This window comes from Tachypleus tridentatus, chromosome 1 (genome assembly GCF_004210375.1).
Source record: "Tachypleus tridentatus isolate NWPU-2018 chromosome 1, ASM421037v1, whole genome shotgun sequence".
Taxonomy (NCBI): domain Eukaryota; kingdom Metazoa; phylum Arthropoda; class Merostomata; order Xiphosura; family Limulidae; genus Tachypleus; species Tachypleus tridentatus.
In genome coordinates this window covers 140769461-140781810 of record NC_134825.1, presented here as the reverse complement: position 1 = coordinate 140781810, position 12350 = coordinate 140769461, and the positions used below count along the sequence as shown (strand labels likewise).

The window sequence follows — 12350 nt, the reverse complement described above, 5'->3', positions numbered from 1 at the left end:
ATGTTGTGAGAACTATACAGGATATGAAAACTATACAATATATGTAGATATAAGTGTACCTTTGAATCAATGCAGGGTATTAGTATGCTATTAGAACTATATAGGGTATTAAAACTATAAAAGATATGTAGATAAAAGTGTACCTTTAGATTTATGTAGAATATTAGTATGCTATGAGAACTATATAGGGTAATAAATACTGTACAAGATATGTAGATAAAAGTGTACCTTTAAAACTATGCGGAATATTAGTATGCTATGAGAACTATATTGGATATGAGAACTACATAGCATATGAAAGCTATAGAAGATATGTAGATATAAGTGTACCTTTATATCAATGCAGGATATTAGTATGCTATGAGAACTATATAGGACATGAAAACTATACAAGATATGTAGACAAAAGTGTAACTTTAAAACTATGCAGGATATTAGTATGCTATGAGAGCTTTATAGGATATGAAAACTATACAAGATATGTAGACAAAAGTGTACCTTTAAAACTATGCAGAATATTAGTATGCTATGAGAACTATATTGGATATGAGAACTATATAGGATATGAAAACTATGTAAGATATGTAGATAAAAGTAAACATTGGAAACTATGCAGAATATTAGTATGCTATGAGAACTATATAGGATACGAAAACTATACAAGATATGTAGACAAAGTGTACCTTTAAAACTATGCAGGATATTAGTATGCTATGATAACTATATAGGATATGAAAACAATACAAGATATGTAGATAAAAGTGTACCTTTAAAACTATGTGGAATATTAGTATGCTATGAGAATTATATGGGATATGAATACTATACAAGATATGTAGATAAAAGTGTACCTTTAAAACTATGCAGAATATTTGTATGCTATGAGAACTATATAGGATATGAAAACTATACAAGATATGTAGATAAAAGTGTAACTTTAAAACTGTGCAGGATATTAGTATGCTATGAATACTATATATAGGATATGAAAACTATACAAGATATCTAGAAAAAATTGTACCTTTAAAGCAATGCAGGATATTAGTATGCTATTAGAACTATATAGGATATTTAAACTATAAAAGATATGTAGATAAAAGTGTACCTTTACATCTATGTAGAATATTAGTATTCTATGAGAACTATATAGGATATGAATACTATAGAAGATATGTAGATAAAAGTGTACCTTTAAAACTATGCAGAATATTAGTATGCTATGAGAACTATATAGGATATGAGAACTACATAGCATATGAAAGCTATAGAAGATATGTAGATATAAGTGTACCTTTATATCAATGCAGAATATTATTATGCTATGAGAACTATATAGGACATGAAAACTATACAAGATATGTAGACAAAAGTGTACATTTAAAACAATGCAGGATATTAGTATGCTATGAGAACTACATAGGATATGAAAACTATACAAGATATGTAGATAAAAGTGTAACTTTAAAACTATGCAGGATATTAGTATGCTATGAGAGCTATATAGGATATGAAAACTATACAAGATATGTAGACAAAAGTGTACCTTTAAAACTATGCAGAATATTAGTATGCTATGAGAACTATATTGGATATGAGAACTATATAGGATATGAAAACTATGTAAGATATGTAGATGAAAGTGTACCTTTAAAACTATGTAGGATATTAGTATGCTATGATAACTATATAGGATATGAAAGCAATACAAGATATGTAGATAAAAGTGAACATTGGAAACTATGCAGGATATTAGTATGCTATGAGAACTATATAGGATATGAAAACTATACAAGATATGTAGACAAAGTGTACCTTTAAAACTATGCAGGATATTAGTATGCTATGATAACTATATAGGATATGAAAACAATACAAGACATGTAGATAAAAGTGTACCTTTAAAACTATGTGGAATATTAGTATGCTATGAGAATTATATGGGATATGAATACTATACAAGATAAGTAGATAAAAGTGTAACTTTAAAACTGTGCAGGATATTAGTATGCTATGAGTACTATATAGGATATGAAAACTATACAAGATATCTAGAAAAAATTGTACCTTTAATACAATGCAGAATATTAGTATGCTATGAGAACTATATAGGATATGAGAACTCATAGCATATGAAAGCTATACAAGATATGTAGATATAAGTGTACCTTTATATCAATGCAGGATATTAGTATGCTATGAGAACTATATAGGACATTAAAACTATACAAGATATGTAGACAAAAGTGTACCTTTAAAACAATGCAGGATATTAGTATGCTATGAGAACTACATAGGATGTGAAAACTATACAAGATATGTAGACAAAAGTGTACCTTTAAAGCAATGCAGGATATTAGTATGCTATTAGAACTATATAGGATATTAAAACTATACAAGATATGTAGATAAAATTGTACCTTTAAATCAATGCAGGATATTAGAATGCTACGAGAACTATACGAGATATATAGATAACAGTGTACCTTTAAACCTTCTCTGAATATATAAATTGCTATTACACTTTCAAAAGTATACAGAATATATAGGAGTTTAGTATGGTTTTCAATCTATTAGAATACACGGAATGCTAATATGCTTTTAAAATCATAATAACATATAAGATAGAAGTATATCTTTAGAATTGGACATGATGCATAAGCTACAAATATACCCTTAAAAGTGTATAAATATAGTATGCATTTAAACCTATGCAGGATACCTAGAACAATTGTTTGCTATTATACAGAATAATAGTATGTTATTAAAACTATACAGAACATTAATGACATTAATGTGTTTTTAAAAATATACACTATACATAGGACACTAGTATAATTTAAAAGTATATACTATACATAGGACACCAGTATAATTTAAAAGTATATACCATACATAGGACACTAGTATAATTTAAAATTATACACTATACATAGAACACCAGTATAATTTAAAACTACATACTATATATAGAGAACTAGTATAATTTATTTTTCTGTTGTTTATCTGACGTTGTTGTCTGGTATCACGAAACCTAAATGTGTGTTTGGGTTATTTGAAATACAAGAACGTGTCAACAAACCAAGAAATAAAGAAACTTAAATGTTGCAATGTTGTCTTTCTCTGGTTGTACATTCTTTCCTGCCAAAGCTAGTTAGGATAATCCATGACATAATAACATTTTATATTCACTTTTTTTTTCGCTGCAAGTTGCTTTTGTAGGAGTTCATACTATTCTCACTAGACTAAAAGTTATTTTATTTAATGTCCAATATATCTCCTCAGAAAGATCGGTCCAATATTGCTGCAACTTAATTGGACGAATAAATGTCATGTAAGCCAATCGTTGAGCCCCAGAAGTTACGATGTTCTAGTTTTCAATCACAAGCACCTGCGTGTCTGTGGAATGAGTTGAAATCATACTTGCACACTCTTTCATACTCTAAATCATTTTGTAAACGTTGTTTTAATCATATAATTTATTATAGTAATGAATCTCTTGCAGAAAAACGAATGTTTTGTAATAATGCTATGTGAGTTACGTTTCTTGAGAAAGCTTAGTAATTTTAGTACGTTAATCATAGGGAAGTCAAGAGTTTTAGTAGAACCGTTTTTGTCGTATAAATATTTATGGAAAATTCTGCTCGCTGCGGTTTATACAACGAAGAACATCACTTTAATGATAGACTACAGTTTTATATAACATCTGACACAGTATATTTCTATTTTGTATCGCAAAACCTTGGTAAAGCAATTCTCTTCAAAAGGAAACTCAAAAATAAAACGTTTTCCATTTTTTAAGTATAGAATGTTAGTAACACTGTTTATTATGATGTTAATTAAATCCACCATTGATATTTAATGTAGTTTGTAGAAAGATGAACATTACTCATTTATTTTCCGTATGATAAACTGAGTTTTTGGTTTAGAAGAGTTGACTATTAACTTATCTATGAATGAATGGTAATTCACGTGTTTAAAAATACTGGATGAATATCAATTTCAACTTTTTACACTTACATTATTTATAACTAAAAAGTTAGAAACAAATGTAAGTGTTTTGAATATAAATGATATAATGTAAACTTACTACATAAATAGTATAATGTAATACGACAAAATATTTCTCGTTAATACAGGAAACATAAAGGAGTTCAGTGAGTGCTATTTGAAGGTTACCTACATATAAATAATTTTACTTGTCCATATTGTAAATATTAATCTTTTTGTGATTTGTTTCTGACATTACCCATATAGAAAGATTTTTGACGACTATATAAGACCATTCTGTTGAAGCGTTTAGGATATAATTATTATATTTAATTCAATATTTATTACACTGATGAATGTACGTATTTATTTTCAAACAATTGAGCAAAAATTTACAGTCAGCAAAGAACTAGAATTTATTATTATTTCTTGTTAGTTCTGTAATGGTCTTTTTTTGATATATGAAAAATATATTTTACCTAAGTAGGAAGTAGCGTGTTTAATTGGGCCCCAGCGTTTCCAGGACATGGACTGTGTCCGATATTCGACGTAGTAGAAGGCCACGGGAACTTTGTGGTTTAACGGTGACAACCAGGAAATAAGTAAACCATCCTCTGTCTCCTGGACAGTGACGTTACGTGGAGGTGAAGGTTTAGGACCTAAATGTCAAGGGGATATTTCAATAGTGGCTACTCAGTAGCAACCACTAATGATCTCAGCTTGTATATCCTTTTACAGTAAAATATCGGATTAGATTGGAGTTCTTATTTTCAGTACTTTTGTTGAATAATAACATTAAAATTATATGCTAAATAAAACTAAACTTGTAATGAGAATCTGCCAAGACAAATTAAGACACAGCTGAAACATATACATCGGACCTCTCATTCAAAACTAACATGAATCCACATTTAGTGGATATTAAAAACTGTTTCTTAATCTACGACTAAACGGACAAATAATATGCTATTTGTAACTCAAGACGGCTGGTATGGGTATTAATTATTTTTTTTAAATAAAATAGAGAACGACGTTAACCTGAAGATGACCTAAGAAGGTCAAAACGTTGTTCTGTACTTTATTTTAATAAAAGTTTTAATGTCTCGAGATACTTTAAGCGGGTTTCTCTTCATCAAGAATATGATTTCTGTTTATGTGATTCTTATATAAATATGAATACAACATTATTAGAAAGTCCACACTTAATTTGTTTGACAGTAGTTTATGGATATGATAGTAATGTTTATTTTGTTAAACTGATTGTTAGAAATATTCTTAGCATGTTTTAAGTACTGCTTAAGTAATTAGTAGAAAATTTTAGATAATTCGTTAATTCATCAGAGTTATAATTTGAAGCCTCGGGTCTATTTTTATCTATTAAAACTAAATCTATCGCTAATTCTACACCAAAAGCAAGTCACAACGAACTAAGCACTAATGTCTAGTTAGATTGATGTCCAAAATAGAAACTGATTATAAGAGGAAACTTCTTAGGTTGAAATTCCAGTTCTTATCACACTATTCAGTGGCTTCTCATCTAACTCAAACAAACAACCATGTTGAGCTCAGAAATCTAGGTGCTTAAAATGATTTGTAGTTACAAAGTACAGTTTTAGTTACAGGCAAATTTTCTGTGCTAATTTTGTTTAAAACGTTGAGAAAAACCATTGTATCTCAGAATGGCTGGTATGGGTATTAAAACTTTTTATTAATAAAGCAGAGAACAGCGTTTTGACTTGAAGTGGGTTTATCGTCATGAAGTACAAAACTGGCCTAATTAGAACACTGAGCAACTTATCTTATTTGTGTTTAATTTTATCTCGTATGAAACAAATGATGGATATGATAAACGCAAAAACACAGAATGTAAAACATGCATAGTCAACACCATGGCGTTTAATGCCTAGGATTTTGTAATGGAGGAATACGTTAAGTTTGTTTTAGAAAATATACTCCAAGTAAATTCAATAGTTAAGAAAACTCACCAGATGGCTTCTGTACTGTAGGGATATACGTGGCACCGTAAGCATCAGTGGGATATACGCGTCCAAGGAAATCCCAAACTATAAGAAATACATCGCCAGTATAGTCATGATACATGTATATAAATTATTTTCAAATGCGTAACTAAAATGATACATAATTAAGGCTCTTTATAGATCAGGTGTTTTCAGTACAATCCCGTATAGAGCTCCTTCGTGTAATTACAGTTTTCTGGTTATTTCATAAAACTGATATCACAAACAAGAGATTTTTTCTAATAATGTAGTACATTTATTGTATAACTCCAATCTTTAGAAGTTAACTCTATAAAACGTCCATAACCTGACACATGTATGTTATTAAACCGGTCGAATCTTTAGAACTTAACTCTATAAAACGTCCATAATTTGACCCATATACGTTATTAAACCGGTCCAATCTTTAGAACTTAACTCTATAAAACGTCCATAATTTGACCCATATACGTTATTAAACAGGACCAATCTTTAGAACTTAACTCTATAAAACGTCCATAATTTGACCCATATACGTTATTAAACCGGACCAATCTTTAGAACTTAACTCTATAAAACGTCCATAATTTGACCCATGTACGTTATTAAACCGGACCAATCTGTAGTAGTTAACTCTATAAAACTTCCATAATTTGACCCATATACGATATTAAACCGGTCCAATCTGTAGTAGTTAACTCTATAAAACTTCCATAACTTGACCCATATACGTTATTAAACCGGTCCAATCTGTAGTAGTTAACTCTATAAAACGTCCATAATTTGACCCATATACGTTATTAAACCGGTCCAATCTGTAGTAGTTAACTCTATAAAACGTCCATAATTTGTCCCATATACGATATTAAACCGGACCAATCTTTAGAACTTAACTCTATAAAACATCCATAACCTGACACATGTACGTTATTAAACCGGTCTTAGGTGTTCATAAAAGATATTCCTTCCCCGTTTTTTTGTTTTTTTTACGAATAGAACTTACGTGCAGTTTTAGTATTAACTGTTGGGCTGAACATTCCATCTCCTAAGCTGTTACGCGAAAGGATTCGAAACTCATACTGTGAATTAGGTTGAAGGTTGTAGATAGTGAATGTTGTGGATTCATCTGTTTCCACTCGCATGGTTCTCCAAGGATTGTCAGCTTGTTCCACCAGACGATACCTGACATTTAATTCTTTTATTATTTTCAAAAGTATTTGAGGTTCTTATAAATATACAAAAAAAACAATAAAAATTATTGATTACAATATATTGATTATTAATTACAGATCAAATGTTGGGAAAGGTTGGAATTTAACAGATCAAACTTTTTTATAAACACCAGATTTACTTTTTTACAAACACCAGTTTTCCTTTGTTGCTGTTTTTATATTTTTTATAAACACCAGTTTTCCTTTGTTTCTGTTTTTTATATTTGCTATAAACACCAGTTTTCCTTTATTGCTGTTTTTTATATTTATTATGAACACCCGTTTTCCGTTGTTGCTGTTTTTATATTTTTTCATAAACACCAGTTTTCCTTTGTTCCTGTTTTTTATATTTTTTTTATAAACACCAGTTTTCCTTTGTTGCTGTTTTATATTCTTTCAGATTTTTCCTGATTTCGGATTCCATATCGGAGGTTTTGTTTGTTTGTTTGTTTTGAATTTCGCGCAAAACTACACGAAAACTATCTGCGCTAGTCGTCCGTAGTTTAACAGTGTAAGACTAGAGGGGAGACAGATAGTCATCACCACCCACTCTTGGGCTACTCCTTTATCAATGAATAATGGAATTGACCGTCACATTATAACGCCCCCACGGCTGAAAGGGCGAGCATGTTTGGTGCGACGGGGATTCATACTTGCGCCCCTGAGATTAGGAGTCGATAGCCCTAACCACCTGCCCATGCCAGAGAGCCCTATCAGATGTGTGTTAACGCTGCATTTCAGCTCTATACTTTGCTCTCCAGAGTAACTGCTTAAAACACGTAAACTGAGCTGGACGATAAGAGACAAAAAATATTTCAAAAGTGTTTTAATGTATTTAGTAAAGCACTTTAGGAACATGGGAAAGTAACACTAGGGGGTAGGTAAAAGTCACTAGAAGAGAGGGCGTTAGTTTATGAAGAAAAAACAAAATAGTATGCTGTGAGTAGGAAGTCATGTCTCCCCGAAAATATTTATAAGTATCACTGGAAGTCGTTACGAAAATTTTATTCAATAGCATAACTGTTAATTTTTTTATTCTGAGACTTCTAGAAATCGGGTTTAGATACCCTTCGCGGGCAGAGCACAGATAGCTCTCTACGTAGCCTTCTGCTTAATAGATGAGAAAGAGAAGTTTTCTAAACAAAGTTACAATTTATACTCCCATAGCTGAATATTCTTGTAAACCATCAGACCAAATATTTATGGCAAATCTACATAGTTTGCATTGATATTTTTGTCACATTTCTTTTAATTAACTTGTACATTTCATATTCGAAATTCAAGTCTCTCACTTACTCTCTTACAACAGAGATTTTTTGCTGTTCGTAAAGTGTCTGGCATGACCAGGTGGTTAGGGAGCAATACGAGGGTCTCGGGTTTCAATTCCCGTCACGCTAAACGTGCTCACCCTTTGAGTCGTAAAGGCGTTATAATGTGACGGTCAATCCCACTAGTCGTTGGTAAAAGAGTTTTACACTGTCTAAATTAGGAACGGCTAGCGCAAATAGCCCTCGTGTGGTATTCGTTGTGCAGAAAAATAAGTTTTTGAACTAAATATACCGGTTGTTTATTCATGGCTAAACAAACTATATTTCTGCCTTTTTAGAATCTCTGTAATCAAGACAACATCCTTATATTTACTCAGAAATTAACCACTTTTGTATTGGTTTAGTTTGTTTTGAATTTCGCGCAAAGCTACACTAGGGCTATCTGCGCTAGGCGTCCATAATTTAGCAGTGTAAGACTAGAGGTAAGGCGGCTAATCATCACAACCCACAGCCAACTCTTAAACTACTCTTTTGCTAACGAATAGTGGGATTGACCGTCATTTTATAACACCCCCACGACTGATAGAGCGAGCATGTTTGGTGCGACGGGGATTCGAACTCGCGACTCTGAGATTACTAGTCGAGCGCCGTAACCATCCGGCCGTGCCAGGCCCATCACTTTTGTAACTGCTCCTTCAAGTAGGTAGCTATGAAAGTGTTCTTCTTGGAAAAACTTTCTAAAACATTTACAGAAGAAAGAGCTGTCCATATACACCTATCATTGACCACTCTACTGGACTTGATAGAAGTGATGTTGCTATATGCACTCAGATCCATTTTCCTGGCTGATTACATTTCTAGATTGGCATTTCTTATCTGTAAAGATCGTTTTCTCACATGTTCCCACGTTGTTTATTGTTTATCTTTGATTAGGGGTTCCTTTAACTCACGACTTCTTCCACTATATAGACCACCCATTATCAGGTGACGTTGTCATGGCTGATATCAGTTATTACTGTTAATCTTCATCAGACATACATCAGTACGTTTATACTCCATGTAATATGAACATATTATAGTTTCAGGAATCTTCTCTAAATGAGCTCGTCACTGTTTATAATGTGCGAGTTGTTTCGAAGGGCAACACTGTTACAACCTACGGTATGGATGGCATCAAATATAATCATATTCAACTTAGTCCTAAGAACTTCCTGTTATAGAAACATAGTTCAAATTTTCCCTTCAGCCAGTTCACATCCTGTTCTCCTGGAAGACATCCGCCATTCTTCTTTTTACTGACTGTTATTAGCTCAATCAGCCTCACCAGCGTTTTCTGCAAATCTCTTGAACGAAATTTTTTATTTCAACTCTATATCATTATTTCTTATGCCATCTACTCTTGACTACACTAGACAGCTTCTGTCGACAGTACTCTATATTGGGTCAGCTTCTCACATTCACTAAACGTGTTTTTTCATCCACTTTAATGGCAACGGACAACCATTTCTTTTATTTTTAAAGCGTTTTTGATTCAGTTTAGCACCATGGTATGATGTAATTTTTTATTTTATTTTAATGGTCATTGTATGTCCCGACATTTCCTTGATGGTCGTCTTGCAGCTAGCTCCATCTATGTTTCTCTTTCTTAATGTTTTATTCTACACATTAGAGTCTTTTAAAGTTTGTCATTCTTTCCTATGTTTCTACAGTTTCCTGTTTATCTTTATTAAGTTGCTGGCGTCACTGTTTTCGTAGATGTTTCATGAACCACGCTTAGTCATAACAAAGTCTTTCAGATTGTTCTAAACACATGTTTTGCTCAGTACCATCATTGTCATGTTATACGTAACGCTGTCGAATCATGAACCTTTATGAATGTCATAAACTCTGTAGTAGTACATTTCTTGGGTGTTATATTTTGTTAATCATCTCACAACACATCTTTATTAAAACACTTGACGTCTCCATCATTTCCCTCTGTTGCTGGCCAGGAGAGTCCTGAGGTCTGAATAATCCATTTCTTCTGTCTTCATCTGAGAGTCTCTGACGTATGCGTTTACATGTAGTGTGTTAACTTTTCATTTTAATATTACGATCAGCTGCACGATTTGGAGTACTTTCAGTTTAGTTAACTCCTATATGAAATTATAGAGTCCACCAAGACTCTTTTAGAGTTAAAGTTATTTTCAATACATTCTCCAACACTGATAAGTATTAAATTCACCACCACTTGCAAGTTTCAACAGCATGACACAGTAATTGATAATATTAATTTCCCCAAGAAATGTCGTGCCTTCTTTTCAGTTTGTACTTCACATCTTTTGTAGAGTGAGATCTTGTTGCTAATGTTGTCCTATGAGAAATTGTAATTGTTTACTTTTAGCTTCAGATTGTAATGACAATATTTTATATTGTCTGTATATCCGCCTTTGTCTTTCTTGGCCCGGCATGGCCAGGTGGTTAAGGCATTCGACTCGTAATCTGAGAATCACTGGTTCGAATCCCCGTCGCACCAAACATGCTCGCTCTTTCAGCCGTAAGGGCGTTATAATGTGATGGTCAATCCCACTATTCGTTGGTAAAAAAAATAGCCCAAGAGTTGGCTGTGGGTGATGATGACTAGCTGCCTTCCCTATAATCTGACACTGCTAAATTAGGGATGGCTAGCGCAAATAGCCCTCGTGTAGCTTTGCGCGAAATTTAAAACATACCAAACTTTATTTCTCTACGTGGTAAGTATCTTTTTCATCTAGAGTGTTTTTTCATTCCTTTTCTTTAAAGAAAAACAAGTTCATAATAAAATAAAGACTAAATTGAATCAAATAAATGTTTGTCGCTCATCGTCCAGTCCATTTGACGACTATTGAAAGAAGTCTTTCTTGGTTACTGAGTTGTAGAAGACAAAAGAAAGATGTGAAATGCTACTTTTTACACACCTCTTATTTTAATGCACCAATTAAAAAGAAGACAGAAAAAACGGATTTGCATTTTACGAACTTTTATCGTATTAGACTGTGCTTGAACACAATAATAAAATTACAGATATTTATATAAGACCTGAGCATATTAAGAATAGATAGTTTGGATTAATTAAATAATTCTCACTGTCAGGAATAGAGTGATCCTTCGTCTACTGAAAACACCGAGTATATAATTATAATAGTCTAGGACTTATCGAAAATCCCCATTTTTGTCATCTAGATATAACGGAAAACTAATGACATTTACTGTGGCCATTTTTCAGCCCTTAAATGACCTATCCTTTCAGTTATTAATCTTTTGTTTGTTCTTAATGTGAGGCAATTTTAGTAAAAGCAGCTTAAGATAACTGATTCTGTCTCCCACCTGCTACAGTAATACATTAAATGTCACTTTGATCTAGGTTCATGAACGGGTTTTATTCAAGGTTCATGAACGGTTTTTATTGCTATAATTATCAATCTTAATGAGCACACACAAAAACATTTAAACCTTGAAAATGATTGAAGTGTAAGTGCACAATATCGTGCTATGCACAGTCAGCACATTAAGTTAACTTATATTAAATTAATGTAACAAAACGCTTAGAATAAAACATTAGTAGAAAAATTGAGAAACTAGTTCCCGCTCTTTTAGAATACTCTGAAAGACAAATAAACTTTCGAAGAAACTGATTTCCTTGTTTCTGTACAATATCTTATTCTAAAAGTATAAGGATAAAGCTTAACCTTAAGACCAAAACTTAAAGCATAAATATCTCAAATTCAAAAACTAGTAATTTAATCAAGAGAACAAATAGAAGAAATTGCTTCGCGGCGTTATTGATTATAAATATATATATTATCTCTTTTCAATGTGCACCTATATTTCCGCACAACCAACCACAACCTAAACTACGTGAAATTTTG

The 12350-nt window shown here is 32.1% G+C and overlaps 1 protein-coding gene across 1 annotated transcript in view; it reads right to left on the bottom strand.

Annotated features, from left to right (window-relative positions):
* Positions 1-3882: 3882 nt before the first annotated feature.
* Positions 3883-12350, bottom strand: part of LOC143233215 (protein turtle-like) — a 266135-nt gene continuing 257667 nt past the window's right edge. The window contains exons 10-13 of the mRNA XM_076469189.1: positions 6988-7166; positions 5973-6050; positions 4467-4646; positions 3883-3947 (exon numbers count right to left, since the gene is read on the bottom strand). Coding sequence (XP_076325304.1) covers positions 3883-3947; positions 4467-4646; positions 5973-6050; positions 6988-7166 — 502 coding nt within the window. The remainder of the gene's footprint in view (positions 3948-4466; positions 4647-5972; positions 6051-6987; positions 7167-12350) is intronic.